Below are 22849 nucleotides of genomic sequence, written 5' to 3'. Positions count from 1 at the left end.
GCAATGGCATTTTTCCTCAGAAGAATTATTTCTGTGGGTGCCTTCATTGTGTGTAAACACTGAATGTGAGAGGAAGGAGTGATTCATACTGGTTGTTGATCAATTGTGCAGTCAATTGCTTGACCAAGTTTTCATTTCTTTTGAAATATTTCTCAAGAGGCCAAATAAACAATGTCTGGTTTACTGCTCTAAACTCAAAAGAAAATAGTGCAGAAAAAAGGATTTATCTGATTCCAGTCTCTGGGAAGCCATCTTGTGCAGTGATGTTACATTAACCTTACGCAGAAAGTGTGCTCCCCAAAGTTACACCTTTCAACTTTCACCATTTATATGAAGATTTCACAAGGTACACATCTCTTTACACGTCACTAAAATCCAACCCATCAGTTTGTCCCAGTTCCCCAGTGTAAGCGGGGGAATGGTCCTGTTAATATGGGGAACTTTCCTGGCTTCTGCACTGTCCTGGTGGAATGGGCGAACTGAAGACTCTGAATCCTCACTTCCACTCCCTTTACCCAGAGTCCTGCCTGACCTCAAGGACTCGCCTTCCACTCTCCTGTGTGACATGTAATGGTGACACAGCTGGGCCCAGGATTCCTGGGAGGCTGAACCCCCAATTTCATCGTGGGGGCTAGGGTGTTCCCTAGGACAGGGGCTAGGGTGTCCCCACTCCTGGGTACTCTCTTCACACCAGACCCGTCCTAGTACCCAGGCCCTGGCTGCTCTGTGGTGAAACTGCAGGTAAGGAACCTGTTCTGGTGGTGGCCACACTCCCTCAAGCTCTAGGTGACAGGACCGTTCTCCACAGCATCTGTCCTCCCAGCAGATCACATCCCACCTTCTGAGTCCAGCCTTCAAAGCCCTCTTCTCTAGTTATGTCTCCCTGTGCTGAGCTGTTTGCTGATTTCCCCACCTTGCTTTCCCCAGCTGCTCCTTGTGCTTGGCTGCCGTGTTCCTTGTGACATGGCTAGCACCCACTATCTTGGCGCTGGCCCCACAGATCTTCTGTCTTTCTTTCTTTCCCCACAAGATACTCTCCTTGTGATCAGAAGAAGTGCTTGAGTTGGAGCCCTCTCTGTTTAAAACTTGAAGGGTTTCCAAATCAACTTTGGAGCAAAAATGCCCCCTCGCTTGCAAAGGAGCTGGAACAGGCCTGGGTACCTGGCCCACTGCCTCCAGAACTTGGAGATAGGTCAAGTTCCGAGTCAGGCACCCAAACTGCAAAAGACTTGGGCACTAATCAGCACTCTCAGGAGAGGGAGAGAGTGAGCAAGAGAGGGCCTTTGAATCTATGAAGAAGAGTATGGCAGACTGTGCAGAACAGAGTAACAGAAGGCTTCATGGTATGCAGATTTCATTAATGAAGGGCATATTAAGGAAGGATTTCAACAAATAAGTAAATATTAATCACAATTATTTACTATGAAGAGCAAGGTAAAAATGCTGAAAAATTATATTTTATTATGGTGGCATCAATAGTGAAGCCACAGTTAAAGTTGAGTCAAGTTTTCTCTTAGAGCAGGGATTCAACTTCTGTATCTATGAAATATGGTGTAGCCTTAGTCAACATGGCAACAGTTACTCTCTGAGTGCAGAATGAGTTTTCAGAGAATTTACAAGTCAACCTGCTAAGTAGTTTTGGAATGCATACATGCAGTCTTCCTCCCTTAAAACTCCTTCTTCCTTATACGTATTCCACTGAACACCCTAATTCCCTGGAGAAAACAGGATACTTTATTCAAGAAGGAGAAGCTTTAAGGGTACAGGACTGCAGTTTTGCTAACTGGGATTTTTGGGGGCGAACAATACAAGCTTTCCTTTTGGGAGACTGTGACCATGGTCACTGGAGGGGCTATACTGAGAATGCTGAATCAGGGCAAACTGCAAGGAATAGGGCAGACAATCCCCAAAACTGGTGGCTTATTCTTATAATTGGTTGACCCAAACAGTAACCAAACAGCTTCTATACTACCTTCCTGTTTCCCAAGAAGCCAAAATACAGTTCTCTTTAAGCAATCTAGCCTTTGGTTCCCACCCACACAGCCAAGTTCATCTATTAAGGGTAATTGGTTAGTCTCTAAGGTGCCACAAGTACTCCTTTTCTTTTTATATAAAATCTTATTCACCATCTGTAAAGTGTTAGGGGGCTTATTCCTTCACCCACTTACTTCCCTGGTTTTTCTCGCATGACAGAGAGCAACAATACCCAAAGTCCAAAGGTGCAAACAATTCAATGTTGATTGAGCGAACTTCCAGCAAGCATGATTCCAGTTTCCTTCCTTAGTGTTCCCCTTCCCAGCTCTGACACCACAGACCTTACACCTGTGTCCTTGTTCCCATTCCTGCCCTTAGCCAAACATGATTCCAATTTCCCCAACCCCATTCCCTGTTCCCATCCCCCACCACACCCCCACTCACTTCCTGATTGACTGCAGACTATATAGTAGAACTTGAGTTCTGCTTAGCTATACCTTAGCCAATTATTTTCCTGAAAATTAACTAACCAATCTGATCGTATTTTAACATGATTATGTAACCAATTATATCCCACCACCTTAATAAGTTTACACCCAGTAAGATTAATTATACAGCAGACAGAAACAATCACAGAACCAGACAGAGATTACACAGACAAACAATAGCAAAGTGGGAACTATAATGACAAATCAATACAGAAGTGAAAATTTCACATCCCAGCTATGGATAAGTGAGTTCTTGCCAGACAGGATGCTATCAAACTAAGTTTCCTTTTACATCTTCCAGGCATTTCCCTTTCTCTGGAGGCGATAGGCATTTATCAGGACAGGATTGTATCCTAACAGTCCAAAAGCACCTTATTTCAATGTCACTAGGCTGGAATGTGAGGATGTGACCGTTCGCTTCCCAGCTTATGGCTGCCTCTGCTGCTTAGCCAAAGGCCTTAGCCTAAGAACAGGGCCTCAGACTGTCACAGTAAGAGAAGCACCTTACACCAGCAGACAGTGATTTTGATTCTTTCTTTTATACGTCTAGAACTTGCCAAGTGATAAGAATACATCTAAATTCTTAGAGTACAGGCCTTTACAGACAGGCCTGAATATCTATATCCCAATATAAAGTTCTACTACTCTCAAGAGATCAGACACATTACACACCAGGTCAAATACACACTTACAGACAATTCTTATTCACAAATTTAAGATTTATTTAAAACAAAAAGAAAGAGAGTTATTGTGGTAAAAGATTGTTATACATACAGATATGAATCCAGTTCACAGGTCAGTTTCAAAGCAGAAATGGTGAGGCTGCCATTTTGTAGAAATCTTTCTGGAATTAATGGAAAAAGTCATAGTCCAATAGGCAGTCCATATACAGAATTTTTTTCAAATTCTCACATGAGAATTGCAGGGCTAATCCACAAATCCTCCATCTTGTTACTTGAACATCCCCTGACAAAGCTTAACCAGCTCTGAGATAGTAAGGATCAGGCCCATTAGGCCCTTTATAGCTGAAATTCAGCTGATTAGCCTCTTGTCCCCAAATGATCACAGCAGGCCTTCCTTGGGTGAAGAATATGTAATATTCATTTTTGCTTTGAAATAAATCTCTATTTCCTATGTCTACAGTGATAACTAGCAGCATTGATTAGCATAAGGCCATTAACCACTGAAATGGTTCACAGGTAGGTTACTACAAACTTCAAAGAGAAATAAAGACAATGATATTATTACAACAAAAGTTTCATCGAAATGGTAATATCCCCTTTTGACCTCTGAATCAAGATAACAGGTGTTAAGGAAAAGTTAGCACATGTGACTCCATTTTGGTTTGGGGCCCACCATTGTTTAAATGCCAGCACATCATACACCAGGAGGAGTAATCCTTAGATATTGAATCCCTGTGAAAATCCTCCTCCTTGTCTCCAGCCTGCCTTGTCTCCCAGGATCTGGTTTCTGTCAGTCTTTAACTCCCGGTTTCTTGGCCTTGATGTGAGGCCTCCCATCCTGATAATAAAAGTTACTGATGCATAGCTTTAGGACCATGCTGTGTAATTAACATACTGGTATAGCACGAGGAATGCACCAAGCAGGGATAGGTGGTAGATAAAACAAGGGTTTGTTTATTGGCTAAGGTTTCCGATGCACGAGGGCAACATGCTTTGCTAAAAGGTATATAATCTTTGTATAATCTGCATTCAGGGTCCCCTCCTGGCTAGCAGGGGGGCACCACGCTCAGGCGTAATAAACTTAGTGTCTTTTGGGAACTCTGCAGTTGTGGACTTTGTTTCTGTGCCTCAGCCTAGATTCGAACTGTGCGTGACCTATCAGGTATAATTCGCAGCACTGGTGTGCGTGTCCTACCAGGTGTAATTCGTAGCACTTGTGTGCGTGTCCTATCAGGTGTAATTCGTAGCACTTATGTGCGTGTCCTACCAGGTGTAATTCGTAGCATTTGTGTGCGTGTCCTACCAGGTGTAATTCGTAACAGTTTTGGTGACCCAGATGGGACTCTAGGCTCGCCCCAACAAGCAAGACTACACTCCTCCTCTCGGACAGCTCCAGCCGGCACAGGGTGAGTTCACCTTTGAGAACTCCGAGGAGGGGGCGGTGTGAGCCGTCGCTTAGGCGATAAGGTGGCACATTTTGTGTTCTTTTGGTAGCCCATTATGGGTTCTGGGCAGAGTGTAAGTAAGGGGACCCCTTTAGCTGAAATTCTCGAGAATTGGGGGAATATCTCTGGCACCCATGGGTTAGGCAGGAAGAAAGCTGTTATTTTATGTAAGGTTGAGTGGCCAGCACTAACAACTCAAACGTCTGTTGAATGGCCATCGGATGGGTCCTTTGCTGGGGATACATTAACAACGCTTAGAAGAAGGCTGGAGGACAAAGCTCCAGCCCAAATAGATTATTGGTATGTATGGGACAACTGGGCTTATGCGCGTGCGAAAGGACGTCCTCTTTCCTCCTCCTTTTCCTATCTATCTCAGGGGTCTTCAGCCCCGCTCTGTGCTATGCCTGTTTCTTCTCCTCCCCGGCCTGTTTCTGCCCCTCCCACGGCTTACCCTCGGCTTTCTGACTTATGCCTATCATCTCCTTGCCCGCCACCCCCGTGCCCGTGCGGGCCCACCATTGACCCACCGGTTACTCTGCAAGCTCCCCTCATTCAGCAACCCCTTGTTACTCATGGTACGGACGGAAGTGAACGGTTTGCTTTTCCCTATGTTCACCGCCCTTTTGGCCCAGGCGATTTAGTAACATGGCAACAGCAGATGCCTCGCCTGCGTGACGATCCAGAGAAGGTTCTGCAAACCATTTGGTCTGTATTTACCGCATTTAATCCTACATGGGGAGATGTCCAGGTAATCCTGGACACACTTTTTACCCCTGACGAGAAATATTCCATTCTGGATGCGAATAGGCGCTGGGCAGGGGAGGATAGTACCCGGGCTTCTTGGCCCCTGACTGATCCCAATTGGAATCCTAATGTGCCTACTCTGATGGGCCTTTTAAAGGCGGGTAGAAACGGCCTTTTAGAAGCTGTACGTAAAGCTGGTAATAAAACGGCTCACTGGTCTAAAATCCGTGAATGTCGGCAAGAGCTTACTGAGCACCCCCCGCCTTTTTGGCCCGGTTGTCCAAGCAAGTTCGTGTATATGGGGGCAGTATAAACCCTGAGGCAGAGGAAAACCGTCCTATGATGGTCTCCTTTTATGTTGATCAGGCAGCATCAGATATAAAAAAATATTTTTCTAAGCATGTGCCCGATTGGCCAGGAAAACCCCTCCAGGAGGTTGTCCGCCTGGCCACCTTTGTGTTTAACGGCAGGGACGAGGAAAAAGCACGGGAAAAACATAAACAGAAGAAGGAGGAAGTAAGTATGTTAGCTGCTGCCTTGCAGGCTCCTTCGGGAAACCAGCATTGGCGAGGGCGCGGAGAGATGAGGGGAAGGGGGCATGGACGGGGGACAGGAGGAGGGGGAGGTTGGGATAGAATGAGGGACAGGAATTGTGATTATTGTAAACAACCAGGGCACGGGGGAGGGAGTGTCCCCGGCTTCCCCGAGGGGCTCCTTGGAAGAACCAGGTAGAGGCTAATCCTTCTTTTCCCCCTAACGCCCCCCAGAACCTTGTTAACCCCCAGTGACTAGAGGCGGAGGTTTTTGGGACTTTGGGAGAGTTGGAATGGGACTTGGGATTACAGTCACAAATTTATTTAAAGGTTGGGGAACACCTTGTGCCTTTTCTAGTAGATACTGGGGCCACTCTCTCCACTTTAACTTTTGTTCCGGGCTCTCTGTCCGATACCAAGGTTTGGGTGCAGGGTATAGAAGGTAATCCCTGCCCAGCCCCTTTATCCTACCCTGTCCCTATCGAGCTTGGTTCTTTAAAGCTATCACATAGATTTGTTGTAATGCCGGAGGGCCCCGCAAACCTCCTCGGGCGGGATGTGCTGGGCAAATTGGGGGCACATATATATTGCGCCCCCGAGGGGCTCCGCATGTCCGTCCCGGACTCGGCGGTTGCTTCTCTTATGACATCGGTTACCCCTATTCCTGGTGTGCCCTCTGAATTGTCCAGTGTTCCCCACGCTTTCTGGAGCACAAATCCTACTGATGTGGGTCTTCTTAAATCAGCAGTTCCAGTGAGTCTGAAAACAGGGGGCGGACCGCCTCCGTCCGTAAAACAATACCCCTTGCCGAGGGAAGCGGAAGAAGGCATCTCACTCCTTATTGACAGTTATTTGACTCAGGGGGTTTTAGTCCCTTGCAGTTCACCCTGTAATACTCCCATTCTTCCAGTAAGGAAGCCTAAACCGGGACCAGACGGGCGTCCAGTCTATCGATTTGTTCAGGATCTTCGGGCTATAAATGGTTATGTTATAGCCCCCCATCCAGTTGTCCCTGATCCGAGCACTATTCTAACGCTAATTCCTCAGTCAGCCACTTGCTTTACTGTCATAGATTTGTGTGCAGCATTTTTCAGTATTCCTTTGCACCCTGATTCTCAATATTTATTCGCATTTACCTGGAAGGGTCAGCAGCTAACATGGACGCGTCTTCCCCAGGGGTTCTCAGGATCCCCTACTATTTTTTCCTGGATTCTCACCGAGGATTTAAAAGACATTGTTTTGCCTAGTTCGTCTGTCCTGGTTCAGTACGTGGATGATTTGCTAATCGCTGCCTCAGATTATAACGCATGTTTAATTGACTCTGTTGTTTTGCTTACTGCATTAGCTAATAAGGGTCATCGTGCTTCCCCATCCAAGTTGCAGCTGTGCCTAGATCAGGTAATTTATTTGGGTTTTGTAATTAGACCTGGGGAGCGCTTACTATCCCCTGATAGGGTTCGGGCAATCCAGAATGACCCACGTCCGACTACAAAAAAGCAGTTACGGGCTTTCCTGGGGGCTGCGGGGTCTGTCGACCCTGGGTTGTGGCTTTCGGAGAATTGGTAAAACCGTTAGTTCAAGCTACTACAGCACTGACCCTCGATCCTGTCTCCTGGACCCTGGAAATGGAAAATGCTTTTAAATCCGTCAAAAAGGCTCTGATCTCTGCGCCCGCCTTGGGATTCCCGGATTACGGTAAACCATTTTCTCTTTTCACTCATGAACGGCAGGGAGTGGCTAGCGGCGTCCTTTTGCAATACCTGGGGGGTCGCCCACGCCCCGTAGCCTATTATTCAGTACAACTGGACCCTGTGATTCAGGGCTCTGTCTCCTGTGTACGGTCTGTTGCTGCTGCTGCTGTCATGGTTGAACGGTCATGACCTATTGTTTTGGGGCACCCTCTGATTGTCTGGGTCCCTCATGAGGTTGAAATTCTTTTAAAACAGCATTCTACACAGGCATTGTCTCCACAGCGGGCTCATAAATATGAACTAATCCTGTTGGCCGCTGACAACGTTACTTTACGCCGCTGTAACATCCTCAATCCAGCCACAATGCTACCCCTCCCAGAGGACGGTACCCCTCACCATGTATGCATGGATGTCGTCGCGCAGAATGGTAAGCCCCGCCCGGATTTAGCGGACTCCCCTTTAGTAGAGCCCGATTTACTTCTTTTCACAGATGGGTCCTCGTACTATTTAAATGGCCACCAGGTCTCGGGCTATTCGGTTACCTCTCAGGCAGACGTTATCGAGGCTGCCCCCCTACCACCTTCCTTCAGTGCCCAGGGTGCAGAGTTACACACGCTTACCAGGGCTTGCTTATTGTCTTCAGGAAAAACTGTTACCATTTATACAGACTCTAAGTATGCTTTTGGGGTTTGTCATGCTACAGGCCAGCTCTGGAAGCAATGAGGATTTTTAACCTCCTCAGGCACAAAAATCGCTAATGGCCCTCTAATCTCTGCCCTTTGGAAGCTATTCAGGCCCCTCGTCAGGTGGCGGTGGTTCATTGTTATGCGCACAGGCAGTCTAACAGTGTTGTATCTCAGGGCAATGCATTAGCTGATTCAGCCGCAAAGGCTGCAGCTCTACAGCCCCTTCTGGTTTCAGCTTCCCTCCCCCTGGATGTGTCCTTCCCACCTGCTGACTGGACACTGCTGTATGCTGACGTATCCTTGGAGGAGCTGCATGACTGGAAACGCTGGGAGGGATCTAAGGGCTCCGATAAGGTTTGGCGGATCGGGAACAAACCTATTCTCCCCCGTCGTTATCTACTCGCAGCTGCTCATTATTTTCATTCCCTGGGTCACGCTGGTATTCAGGGCACGGTGGCTGCCATACTAAAGTTCTGGGCAGCACCGCATGTTTATCCCGTGGTAAAGCGAGTTCTTGGGTCCTGCCCTACTTGCCTGGCCTTCTCTGCTAAGACTCGGCTCGATGCCAACTCAAAAGGGGGGAGACCCTGGGCAAACTTCCCGTTTCAGCGCTTGCAGATGGACTACGCAGAAATGCCTAAATGCTCAGAGTTTCACCACCTCCTTGTTATAGTGGACCAACTTTCCGGACAGCCTGAAGCAATACCAACCAGAAAGGCAGATGCAAGATCTGTGGTCAAGTTCTTAATGAAAGACATTGTACCCAGGTTTGGTGTCCCTGAAGTCATTGATTCAGATCGGGGCTCACACTTTACTGCAAAGATTTTGGAGGAACTGTACCGGTGCTTGGGGATTATTCGACAATTACACACCCCGTACCACCCCCAGTCTGCAGGTCAGGTGGAGCGCATGAACCGAACAATAAAGACAATGGTAGCAAAGTTTTGTAAGTGTAACCCTTCTGCCCGTCAGAGTTGGCAGCAACAAGGGCCGGGTTCAATATCTAGGGGTTCCATTCCAATAACACAATGCAAACCGGCTCGAGCCCCCACCCAGTGACCTGGGACCAATATATACCACCCCCGCTGGGCGCCTCCAAGAGGCAATACTTCCCCTCTCGCAAGCACATAGTCTGAGTGTAGCAAAAGTCTTTTAATAACAGAGAGAAACAATGTGGCATTATGTTGGGGAAACACCACCAACAGGATTCATAACACAACCCATGAGCAAAAACAACCCCACCCCAGGCAAATTGGGGCATGCCCTTTTCCCTTTGGTTCTTGAGTCCAGCAACCCCAAATCACCCAAAGTCCCAAAAGTCCAATGCCCCAAAAGTCTCTGTCCCTGGTCAGGGCAGCCCCAGAGTTCGAAAGTTTATCGGCAGAGCTTTACCTCCCAATCTGGGTGGAAATGGGACAGGGGTAAGAGGCACCTTACGTGATCTGAAGCTGACCACCCCATAGCTCCATAGCGGCGCTCCGCTCCGCCAGCCGCCCCACGAACTCCTTCGCTCAGCTGCGCTCCGCTCCGCCAGCCGCCCCACGAACTCCTTCACTCAGCTGCGCTCCGCCAGCGGCCCCACAAACTCCTTCGCTCAGCTGCGGTCCGCTAGCGCCAGCCGCCCCACGAACTCCTTCACTCAGCTGCGCTCCGCTCCGCCAGCCGCCCCACGAACTCCTTCACTCAGCTCCACGGCCCACAAGCAGCTCCTGCCATCCACACACTGCTCCGCGTCGAACTGCTTCACCAGCCATCCCGCAAATTGCTCCACAATATATCTTCAGGCTCCCCCACTACTTAACACAACACTCAGTGATTTCAGCTCTTAGGTGAATTCAGCTTATAGTAGGGGAGCCCCAGTGCTGGTGCACTGTCAGCCCAAAGTGAGCTCAGCAGCCTATAACTAGACTTCTAATGAAATCAAAATTAGCTCTGATATTCCACAGTGGAGAGAGGAGGAAGTGCAATCAGCATGTAAGGCCCTCACCAAGGGGCCCATGCCACCAAGTATTAATACTTATCCCCAGCCTCTCTCCATTCACACAGTTTTGGAACCCATGACCCTTGCCTAGCGAGTGCTACTTAGTTGATGGTGAATCCCTCCATCATAACAAAAGGCCACGTACAGTTCCAAGCACAGTTCCCATAATCAGGGTAATAGCAATTTATTCTTCCTGCCCCAATAACAGAGACACTGGGGATCCCACAGCAGCCAAAGTGACCATTTGGGCAGCTATGGTCTCATTCTAGGCGTGGTGGGTGTGCCTATGCAAATGAGATCGGCCCCTGAAGTTCTTTTCCACAACTTGCCACACCTCACCACCAGATGTCAGGGTGGAGCTCATCCTGACACTGCTTACATCCTCCCCCCAGCCGAGACTTTGTCGTCCCGACAAATCACACTCCCTTTATACCAACTCATTGGTTTCCTCCAAAGGGCCTCAGGAAGCCCACTTTAGCTTCCACAAGCCTGTGTGCTAAATGTATTGGCTCCTCACTAGTCACCCCAGGTGCATCATAAGTTAACCGTTTCACTGGTCTTATCACCCTGTCTCGTCTATTGAGAATCTCTGTTGCCGAAGTAAGGGGAACATCCTCTTGAGTGACGGATGGAGAGGCTTCCCTGGAGGGTCCCTCGGCTACTGGCGTAGGCCCCTGCACTCCTAGTTCTAACGCTGGAGGGTCCAAGGTGCCCAGGACATCCTCTACCTGTCTGTCCCCATTGTCCAATAACCTGTGTTTGTCATCACAGGGGGGTCTCATCAGCAGCACCGGGGTATCAGAAAGGGGCCTAAATAGTTCCGCCAATGGGTTTAGGGCGGAAAAGGGAGAACTCTCGTTTGGTTCAGCTGATCGAGACTGAAATCTTGTCTCCATCCCAGGATACACCAGGGTTGTGTCTTCCTCCTCAGACTCACTCTCAGATGTGCAGAATAGGGGTAAGTTAGCTGCAGGGGGCCCACTGTCTGTGTTGGATGGCGGCTTTGGTCTAGCACCTCTGTTCTGCCCGGCGGCCCTGCCGTGGCCCATCTCACAAGGGGTGCTTACCAATTCCCCCACAGGGAGCAAAAGGTTTCTATGCACCGTCTTTATTTGCCCTGGACCGTCTTCAGGTTTGATCTTGTAGACCGGCAGATCTCCCAGCTTTTCCATCACCAGGTAAGGTATTGCCTTCCATCTGTCAGCTATCTTGTGTTTGCCAGCAATACCCAAATTTCGCAGCAGGACTCTGTCCCCCGGCTGGAGCTCCTGCGAACGCACTCTAGCATCATATCGATGTTTGTTGCGGTCTGCGTTCTTCCGAGCCGCAGCGGTAGCTAAGCGATAAGCATCCCGCAGCTTTTCTCTTAGTCGGGATACATATTGCTGATGAGTTTCATAGCTATCTCCATCCTCTGATACACCAAAGCACAAGTCTATGGGTAATCTTGGTTCTCGCCCAAACATCAAGAGATATGGGGTGACTCCCGTAGCATCGTTCTTTGTGGCATTGTAGGCATGCACCAGAAATGCGACATGCTGGCTCCAGGTTGCCTTCTGCTCTGGTCGCAAAGTTCCCAACATATCTAATAGGGTTCGATTGAACCTCTCTGGCTGAGGATCACCTTGGGGGTGATAAGGCGTTGTCCTAGACTTTTTAATTCCTGCTATCTTCAGCACCTCCTTCAGAAGGTGACTCTCAAAATCCCGCCCCTGATCAGAGTGTATCCGAGCCGGGAATCCATAGACTGAGAAATATTTGTCCCACAATACTCGAGCAACGGTGGTGGCCCTCTGATCACGTGTGGGATATGCTTGTGCATACCGTGTAAAATGGTCAGTCACTACTAGAATGTTTCCAACATTCCTCTTGTCTACCTCTACAGACAAGAAATCAATGCATACCAACTCCAAAGGTTTGTTGCTGGTGATGTTCTTGAGATATGCAGCCCTCGTGGGCAGAGTTTTCCTTTGAACACATCGAGCGCAAGTCTCACATTTCCTGCGAACATCTTCAGCCATTCGGGGCCAATAGAACCTACTACGAATAAGTTCCAGGGTCCTCTCCATCCCTAAATGCCCAAAGTCATCATGCAGGGCCCTCATGGCCAGGGCTCTGTACTTTTTTGGCAGTACTAGTTGTGCTCGTTGTTTTTGTAAAGGGTCAGTGGTCATTCGGTGTAGCACTCCCTGAATCAGTTTTAGTTTGGTCCATTCTCTCAATAGTAGTTTACCCTCCGGGTTAGGTGGGACAACCGCAGTTGGGCTTCGCCCCTCCCTTTTGGCAAGTAGTGTATCACGAATGTCAATATCTTGCCGCTGGGCTTCTTGCCAGTCAGCCGCATTGAGCATGGGCAAAGGAGATTGGTCTAATGCAATATAGTTCACCGAAGCAGAAGGCATGCATTCAGGGGGCAGGCCCAAAGCTTCTGCAACACATCCCTGAAAGTCTTCACGGGCCTCTGGCTCTCGGCGACTCACACTGCAAATAGCTCTCACTCCATCTGTGGGTATCACAGCAACTTCTGGAGCCTGCGGACGCCTGGACAATGCATCTGCATCTACATTGCTTCTCCCTGATCGGTACTGAATGCTGAACTCATAGCTAGCCAAGGCGGCCACCCATCTCTGCCCTGTAGCATCCAGCTTAGCACTTGTTAACACATAAGTCAGTGGATTGTTATCTGTCCACACCTGAAACTGAGCACCATACAAGTAGTCTCGAAATTTCTCAGTGATGGCCCATTTCAAGGCCAAAAACTCCAGCTTGTGGGTGGGATAGCGAGTTTCACTATCAGACAATCCTCGGCTGGCAAAGGCTACAGGTTTACATTTGCCTTCCACTTCCTGGTACAGGACTGCTCCCAGACCCTCCAAACTGGCATCAGTATGCAGGATAAATGGTTTGCTTGGGTCAGCAAAAACTAGGACTGGAGCATGAGTTAGGCAAGTAATGATTTCTTGAAAAGCCCTTTCACATCTCTCATCCCACCGTGGCCCAAATGGTGCAAAGGGGCCATTGTGTCTCTGCACAGGAGGCTTTGGGGACCTCCCCTTATTCTTGGACTTAGATTTGTTCTTGCTGAACTGATGTCCCCTGGTAAGATCATTCAGAGGCTTTACAATCGTAGCATAGTTTTTCACAAATCTGCGGTAGTAGCCACTAAATCCAAGGAAGGTCTTGAGTTCTCTGTAGTTACTTGGACGTGGCCATGTAGTGAGTGCTTCTATTTTATCAGGATCAGTACTCACACCTTCTTGGGACACAATGTGACCCACATACTTCACTGAGGTTCTGCAGAACTGGCATTTGTCAATTGAAAGCTTCAGACCATAATCCTCCAACCTATCAAGCACTTTAAGAAGTCTTTCTTCATGCTCCTCTAAGGTTCTTCCAAACACAATCAGGTCATCCAAATAAACTAACACTTGCAGTAAATTCATGTCTCCCACAACTTTCTCCATGAGACGTTGAAAGGTGGCAGGTGCTCCAGAAATCCCTTGGGGCATGCGTTCAAACTCATAAAACCCTAATGGGCAGATGAAGGCTGTCTTCTCCTTATCTTCTTCTCCCAGAGGGATCTGGTAGTATCCACTTCGAAGATCCAACACAGAGAACCACTGGCTTCCCAGCAAACAGTCTAAGGCGTCTTGCACTCGAGGCATAGTGTACTGGTCGACCACAGTACGGCTGTTTAGGGTGCGGTAGTCAATACACATCCGGATTTTCCCATTCTTTTTGCGGACTACCACAATGGGTGAGGCGTATGGGCTGCGGGACTCTGTAATGATGCCATTCGCAGCCAGCTCCTGAAGATGATGTCGCACATCTTCCATCTCAGAGAGAGCAATCTTCCTAGATCTCTCCCTGAAAGGTCGAGAGTCATGTAGTCTGATATTGTGCTCTACTCCTTTTGCACATCCCACATCCCACTCATGCAGTGAGAACACCTTGGATCTTTCACAAAGTTTCTTCCTCAGGCGATCTTTCCAGTCCTCGGACACTGGTGAATCTCCAAAGTCAAACTTTGCTGGGTCTATTGCCGAAACTGGAGTTTCATACTGGGGTTTTACAATCGACTCAGGCTCAAAGAGGTCTGCTATCTTTTGTCCTTGCTTCACAAAAATATCACGACTCGTTTCATTAGCAATCAATATAGTCACCCTTTCCTGGGCTTCAGCAGGTAGGGTTATGACTCCACTGGGGACCAGCACTCCTTCAGGGAGCTCTCCTCCCATCGGCTGCTCTATCATTGCTAACGTCCCTTTACTGCCTTTCAGACAGGTACTCATGACAAGCACTTCTTGCTCCGTCCTTGCAGGCACTACTAAGGGGGTTGTGCCCGCGTACTTCAGTGCCCCAAGCGGTAGCTCAGATGTGTCCCTTTTAGCGCTCTCAATTTTCCTATAGGCTTCAGCACAAAGCGTATGGATCATCAGGGTATTCAGGTACTGGTCCCCAGCCCGCCTTCTGCAGTAATCCGTGAGTACCTTGAAGAGACTGGAGTTGGTCCCTATCAGCACAGACACATCAGAAGTCCCTTTAGGGTCAGGGCATATTAAGGCAGCTGTGTCTACCTCTTCTCTTACCCCAGCAACCTCCTCTGGGAATTCCAGGTGCACTATGACATACCCTTGATAGGGGTATTCATCCATGCTGAGGCCACATAGGCCAAGGCCAGTCAGTGGCTGTATAGGCAGGTGCCTAAGCATCTGTTGGTAGAATGACTGAAATATAATAGTCACTTGAGATCCAGTGTCAAGCACTGCTTTACACTCCACCCCTTCGATCCTCACCATGACCTCTGCTCGAGGCCCTATCAGTCCTGCAGGGATCCCAGCTGGACAGTCTTTTCTGGGGGAATCTTCAAATCCTGCAGACCTGGGGGGTCCCCGTCCCCAGACCCTCTGGCAGCTACCGGATCTCTCCCAACTGATCCTCAGCTTTCCATACACTAAGGAGGGGTTTTCTTCATTACGGCACTTGGCAGCACTGTGTCCATCCTGACCACATCGGTAGCAGAAGAATTGACCTTTCCCCCTTCGCCTGGGGGGGATGGTGGCTCTAAGTGCGGGCTTCTCAATCGCCACAGTTTGAGGCTTCTTATTCCTAGAAGTCTTAACTCGGTCAACGGTACTTTGCAGCTCAGCTATCCGTTCCGTCAGGACCTGCATTTGTTGGGCAAGTTCCTCTCTGGTGCTCGCCATCAGTACACTGGCCATTTGCAGTGGTGTTGTGCTGGCTGGCTCCGATGTTTGGGCTTCCCAAAACTCACTGGCAGCCTGCCTTTCTTCCTCCTCTCGGACCTCTTTTATCAGCTGGGAGTAACTTGGGGGATGTTCCCGTCGTTCTCTTAGCCGGAGATGAAGTAGAATCGGGTTCTGATACTGAGTTCCTCTTACAATTTGAGCCAGTCTGGTCTGATCCATCTGCTCAGCAGTCACTGCTCCCCTCATGACAGCTCTCTGAAGCAGTCTCTCCAGTCTCTGTATATAGGCTGAAGCCTTCTCGCCCTTTTGTTGTCGGGAATTAAGGAACTTACAGTAGCTGTCTTCAGGGCCCTCTACGCTCCCAAAGTTGTGTTCAAGGGCCTCTAGGCAGTCCTTCACACTGACCCCAGGGTCAATGAGCTTCAGGGTGCGAATCACATCTAATGCTGGGCCGCCAAGGCTCTCTATAAGGCATCTTCGCTTTTCTGCATCTGGTACGGCCCACTCTTGCAGCATTTCAGTGGTATGCTCTAACCAGGGTTCAAACTCCTCCTCCCCAGCAAATAATCTTAACTTACGACAAGAGTCTGACTCAGCATGGGGAAGCACAACCTTTTCCAATATTTGCCCCAGAGCTTTTGTCCAATCATCAGCCGAGGCTGCAGCCTCTGAGCTAGAAGCTGCTGAGCCAGGGCCCAACAAACCTGACATATTAGCCATTATACAAACAGTAATTTCCTCAAAATATAAGCACAAACAAAAAAAAATATAAATTGTTTCCCAATGTAGTGGATCACTCAACAGGTGCTTGCGAGGGGTACTGACCCAGGCGATCCCGGACGAGCCCCCAAAAATGTAACCCTTCTGCCCGTCAGAGTTGGCAGCAACAAGGGCCGGGTTCAATATCTAGGGGTTCCATTCCAATAACACAATGCAAACCGGCTCGAGCCCCCACCCAGTGACCTGGGACCAATATATACCACCCCCGCTGGGCGCCTCCAAGAGGCAATACTTCCCCTCTCGCAAGCACATAGTCTGAGTGTAGCAAAAGTCTTTTAATAACAGAGAGAAACAATGTGGCATTATGTTGGGGAAACACCACCAACAGGATTCATAACACAACCCATGAGCAAAAACAACCCCACCCCAGGCAAATTGGGGCATGCCCTTTTCCCTTTGGTTCTTGAGTCCAGCAACCCCAAATCACCCAAAGTCCCAAAAGTCCAATGCCCCAAAAGTCTCTGTCCCTGGTCAGGGCAGCCCCAGAGTTCGAAAGTTTATCGGCAGAGCTTTACCTCCCAATCTGGGTGGAAATGGGACAGGGGTAAGAGGCACCTTACGTGATCTGAAGCTGACCGCCCCATAGCTCCATAGCGGCGCTCCGCTCCGCCAGCCGCCCCACGAACTCCTTTGCTCAGCTGCGCTCCGCTCCGCCAGCCGCCCCACGAACTCCTTCACTCAGCTGCGCTCCGCCAGCGGCCCCACAAACTCCTTCGCTCAGCTGCGGTCCGCTAGCGCCAGCCGCCCCACGAACTCCTTCACTCAGCTGCGCTCCGCTCCGCCAGCCGCCCCACGAACTCCTTCACTCAGCTCCACGGCCCACAAGCAGCTCCTGCCATCCACACACTGCTCCGCGTCGAACTGCTTCACCAGCCGTCCCGCAAATTGCTCCACAATATATCTTCAGGCTCCCCCACTACTTAACACAACACTCAGTGATTTCAGCTCTTAGGTGAATTCAGCTTATAGTAGGGGAGCCCCAGTGCTGGTGCACTGTCAGCCCAAAGTGAGCTCAGCAGCCTATAACTAGACTTCTAATGAAATCAAAATTAGCTCTGATATTCCACAGTGGAGAGAGGAGGAAGTGCAATCAGCATGTAAGGCCCTCACCAAGGGGCCCATGCCACCAAGTATTAATACTTATCCCCAGCCTCTCTCCATTCACACAGTTTTGGAACCCATGACCCTTGCCTAGCGAGTGCTACTTAGTTGATGGTGAATCCCTCCATCATAACAAAAGGCCACGTACAGTTCCAAGCACAGTTCCCATAATCAGGGTAATAGCAATTTATTCTTCCTGCCCCAATAACAGAGACACTGGGGATCCCACAGCAGCCAAAGTGACCATTTGGGCAGCTATGGTCTCATTCTAGGCGTGGTGGGTGTGCCTATGCAAATGAGATCGGCCCCTGAAGTTCTTTTCCACAACTTGCCACACCTCACCACCAGATGTCAGGGTGGAGCTCATCCTGACACTGCTTACATAAGGAAACTGGACTTAAGTGGCCAGAGGCCTTGCCTATAGTTTTATGGCATATAAGACGAACGCCACGCATGCCCCTAGGCCTGTCCCCATTTGAGGTACTGTTTGGGAGACCAGCTTTGGTCCCGGGAACTTATGTTCCTGTACATGCTAGCCTCTTGGATGGAGATGAAACTTTGGCCAGATATGTTGCTAGACTGCAAAAGGAGCTGACTGACAACCAGTCTGAAGCTCAGTTGTTTCAAACCGCACCCTTAGGGTTACAAGTTCATTCCTTTAAGCCAGGGGATTGGGTAATGGTAAAAAAGATCCCCCGCACCGACCCCCTGGAACCCCGGTGGGAGGGGCCGTATCAGGTTCTGTTATGTACTTATTCTGCTTTAAAAGTTGCAGGTAAAGGTTCCTGGATTCACCATAGCTACGTCAAGTTGGCAACAGAACCCCCACCTGACCCTGGCGAGCCAGCAGACGAGCCACTTCACGAATGAACACTACAACCAACCCATGGACTGAGCTTTCCAGCTACTGGGACCTTCACAGCCCACCAGGACTTTTTGTGTTCCTGTTTATTGGACTTACATTGGGGGTAGTGTTTTTTGTATGGTACGGGGGAGGATGTCGACATTGGTATGGTTTGCCTGGGGGATCCTCTCCCTATTCCCAAGTCCAGTACAAGGATGGGAGGGCAATAGCTTCTTAAATTTAACCCGTGCTATCAAACAGGGTGTAAATCGAATGCAGTGTTGGATTTGTATTCATACCCCCACATATTTAGGTCAGGGGGTCCCGTTGGTAGGGGTACCTATCCCCCTTAATCGAATGCTCCAAACCAAGCTATGGGCAAACACTACATTTAACTGGAATGTTACAATCCAAATATGGTCTATTGATATGGTGGCCCAGGGTAATTATGCTTTATGTGTGTCACGACGTAAGAGCATGGAAAATACAGTTTTTGTAGGGAATTTTGTAGGGTGCAAGGACACCACCCAAATCAGCTCTGGTGCGGGAGGCCCCTCCACTTACTCCAGAACACCGTGGCCGGTCCCCGAGGGGTCTGGCTGGTATTGGTTATGCAATCACACAGCTTATAAGGTTCTCCCAGCAGGATGGTGTGGTCCATGTACCTTAGGGGCTATAGTACCCGCCGTGACAGTACACCAGAACCTGACCCGGGGAGAGATCCGCAATCTAGTATGGAGGGACCGACGAAGTATTCCTTTAAACCCCCTTTCTTATCGGCCCAAAGGCTTTCAGTCCTTTGTGCGTTGGTTTCTGCCATGGTTGGAAGAAGGTGAGCTGGAAAAAGCTATAGTTAACATTTCAGCTGCTTTGGAACTAATGGCAAATGCTACTGCAGATGCTCTCTCTGCCCTTCAAATTGAAGTCACCCAGCTATCCCAAACTACATTGCAAAACCGCCTAGCCCTGGATTATCTCCTTGCAAATCAGGGCGGGGTTTGTGCTCTGGTCAATTCAAGCTGTTGCGTATTTGTAAATCAGCATCATAGGGTGGAAACTGACATCCACATCCTCAAGCAACAGGCAGCCCTATTCCACCACATCAGCCTCGACACTACCAGTGCCGGATTCCAGGAGGTCTGGGACTGGCTCACCTCATGGCTACCAGATGTGGGGACTTGGGGACGGCGTATTTTGTATTTACTTTTTTTGACTGTTATTGTTTTTGCGTTATTTTTTGTATGCCTACAATGCTGCAGTATGTGCTGTTGGCAGTTGCTAACCCTGCAGCGCGGTTACTCAGCCCCGATATAGCTTACTGACGTACAAAAAAAAAACAGGGAGGACTGTTAAGGAAAAGTTAGCACATGTGACTCCATTTTGGTTTGGGGCCCACCATTGTTTAAATGCCAGCACATCATACACCAGGAGGAGTAATCCTTAGATATTGAATCCCTGTGAAAATCCTCCTCCTTGTCTCCAGCCTGCCTTGTCTCCCAGGATCTGGTTTCTGTCAGTCTTTAACTCCCGGTTTCTCGGCCTTGATTTGAGGCCTCCCATCCTGATAATAAAAGTTACTGATGCATGGCTTTAGGACCATGCTGTGTAATTAACATACTGGTATAGCACGAGGAATGCACCAAGCAGGGATAGGTGGTAGATAAAACAAGGGTTTGTTTATTGGCTAAGGTTTCCGATGCACGAGGGCAACATGCTTTGCTAAAAGGTATATAACCTTTGTATAATCTGCATTCAGGGTTCCCTCCTGGCTAGCAGGGGGGCACCACGCTCGAGCGTAATAAACTTAGTGTCTTTTGGGAACTCTGCAGTTGTGGACTTTGTTTCTGTGCCTCAGCCTAGATTCGAACTGTGCGTGACCTATCAGGTATAATTCGCAGCACTGGTGTGCGTGTCCTATCAGGTGTAATTCGCAGCATTTGTGTGTGTGTCCTACCAGGTGTAATTCGTAACACAGGTCATGAAACATGGTTTACAGGAACTGAAATTTATCATCTACAAGCTAATTTGGTCACATTGTTGAACTTGTAATAAGACTTAGATAAACCCAGACAAATACAATTAGTATCTACTTTTGATTCTCTAACAATACAGGCCTATGTTTCAAGAACTCTAGTTTATTTACCGTGGCTTTGCTAGCTATCCATGAGGAACGGCCCTGTTTCCAATTTCAATACTTTTCTAATATGTCCTTAAGGGTTCCTTTTACTTCAACTGGCCTGCTCGTTGCTTAATCCTCACTGGCTCAGTGTGACCGAGGCACTTGGACACCGCGGGCCATATTGGCGCCGAGAAAGATTAGACAGACCAAATCAGTGCCCACATTGGACTCTCTTAGTGGAATAGTTTTGAAAGATCTTCATGATCCGTTTACGAATCTCTTTGGTTTTTATGCTGTATACAATGGGATTGAGCACCGGGGGGAAGAGGAGGTGGAGATAAGACAGAAGAATTTGACTCTGAGGGAGTGCCTGTTTCTTGAATCTGTGAATCATAGACAAACTGATCGGTGGGGTGTAGAAAAGCAGGCTGACGCAGATGTGGGAGACACAGGTGTTTAGAGCCTTGAGACGCTCTTGCCAGGATGTGATACTCAATACAGTCTGAAGGATCATGATGTAAGACAAGACAATGAGCACTGAGTCTAATCCCAGAGAAAAAATGATAACAAACAAACCATAGAAGCTGCTGGATGCAGTGTCTGCGCAGGCCATCTTCATCACATCTGGATACAAACAATATGAATAAGAGAGAGGTTGGATCCTGCTGTACGGCAACCTCTTGAGAAGAATGACAGCTGGGATATGCAGACCACTACCCCTGATTATTATCGCCAGCCCTATGTTTCCTATCCTTGCACTGGTTAAAGTTGAAGCGTATCTCAGTGGGTGGCGTATTGCAACAAAGCGGTCAAATGCCATGGCTACGAGTACAGAGGATTCCATCATGGAGAAAGTGTGAATAAAGAAAAGTTGGGTCAGACAGACATCAATGCCAATTTCTCTGGTGTTAAACAGGAAGACACTGAGCATTGTTGGCAAGGTGGAAACAGATAAGCCAAGGTCGGTGACAGACAACATAGAAAGGAACAAGTACATGGGCTGATGGAGATTCTGCTGTGTCTTGATCACAAACAGAATCAGACTGTTTCCTAAAATTGCAATGAGGTACATGGAACAGAAAGTGATGGAGATCCAGGGGCCATCAGCTTCCAGCCCAGGGATGCCTGCCAGGAGGAATCTTGCAGGACTGATGTTGCTTTCATTGCAGGTTGGCATGATGCACTGGGGAGGTTCTGGTCAGTTTCTTAAACCACATACCCTACAATTAAAAGCAACATGATTAAAAATACATGACACCATGAGAGAAAATATGGCCCATCCTACCCCTGCTCTTCAGACAGGTTGGAGTCAGTACCTTGATTAAAAACCCTGGTGGTACTCACACATCCCCAGATCAGTTATAAAATCCCATTACGAACAATATCCTGTTCTTATATAGAGCTTTGCATTTATAAATCTCCAAGTGATTTACAAAAGAGCACAAGTATCAATGGGTCTGATTCAACGCCCATTGACACTCAGAAGATGGAGGATATAGATCCTCATTTAACTGAAGGGAAAACTAAAGCACAAAACAGGTAAGCAACATGTGCAAGGTCACTCAGGAGATCAGTGACAGAAGTCAGGTCTCCAGGCTCTCAGATGAGTGCCCCTTCACTAGACTAGACTACACCCTCTCCCCTAGATGGAGCTTGGCATATGAAGACTTCTATGAACTCATTATTAAAGGGAACATAAGAAAAGCAGAGTGGACCTGAACCAAAACACTGGATCAGAACACTCGTACATTCTGGAACAAGATTTCAGTCTGGATCCAGATCTCAACTCTTTAACTTGGGTCCATGATAAAAAAAGTAACTATTTAAGTTTAGCTATTTAAAAATCCTGTGAGAGGAGAACAATGATGTGTATTGTGAATGGTCCATGGGCTGAGAAGCGTTCATACAAACTACTCAGTGATGTCTGACAGGGACTTGTCCAAAGCCGCACGAGAAGGCTGTGGTAGAACAGGGAACACAATCCAGCTCTGCTGTGTTTTAGCTGTAAATAAGGCTTCCCTCGCTATTGTACATGATGTTATTATTGGAGGGGGAGGGGACGAAAAGAAAAGGAGCCTCTGAAGACTGTGAATGTTAGCTGTGTTCTATCTTCATTCTAGATGCCTCCTTTGCTTACACTGGGTGAGATCCAGCCCTGTGGAGAGAGGCAGCATTCCTCAACCGGGAGTTTTGCCATGTGCAAAGTTTACTGTGAAAACCCCTATCCTCAGTTCTATGTACAACTCCTAGGGACATGAACGGGCCCAAGAGGCCCTTAGCCAGCAAAACCCTCATTGATATTACATTTTGTTGGAGCAAAGACAAACAGCTCCATTTTCCCACTTATGGTATCCGAGCAGACATTCCAGGGGGTGTTATATGCCAAGCAAGCACCATGCCTCCAGAAGCCGCAGGAAATGCAGGGAGTGCAAGTCACCCTTTCAGAGGTTACACACACTCTCCCATTGGCTAGAAACTATGGTCAGATTATTCAGTATTTGCCACTCCAGGGTTAACTGCACCCCTTCCTGTTAAGTGTCTGGTGCTAGTGACTGTCAGTCAGGTTATGG

At 48.4% G+C, this 22849-nt stretch overlaps 1 protein-coding gene and 1 long non-coding RNA gene across 2 annotated transcripts; one reads left to right on the top strand and one right to left on the bottom strand.

Annotated features, from left to right (window-relative positions):
* Positions 1-7142: 7142 nt before the first annotated feature.
* Positions 7143-18637, top strand: LOC311513839. Its single transcript, XR_014709789.1, has 3 exons — positions 7143-7265; positions 7814-7985; positions 18086-18637. It is a non-coding gene; the product is annotated as an uncharacterized lncRNA (long non-coding RNA).
* A 1853-nt stretch (positions 18638-20490) lies between these two features.
* On the bottom strand, positions 20491-21456 carry LOC311514533 (olfactory receptor 51G2-like; the record flags this gene model as incomplete). Its single annotated transcript, XM_084617095.1, has 1 exon — positions 20491-21456. One exon carries the CDS (start codon positions 21454-21456, stop codon positions 20491-20493), a length of 966 nt encoding a protein of 321 aa, XP_084473221.1.
* Positions 21457-22849: the final 1393 nt, after the last annotated feature.

This window comes from Lepidochelys olivacea (assembly GCF_965140295.1).
Source record: "Lepidochelys olivacea isolate rLepOli2 genome assembly, chromosome: 1".
NCBI lineage: Eukaryota > Metazoa > Chordata > Testudines > Cheloniidae > Lepidochelys > Lepidochelys olivacea.
The sequence above is the reverse complement of the archived record's forward strand: the minus strand, read 5'-3'. Positions and strand labels throughout refer to the sequence as shown.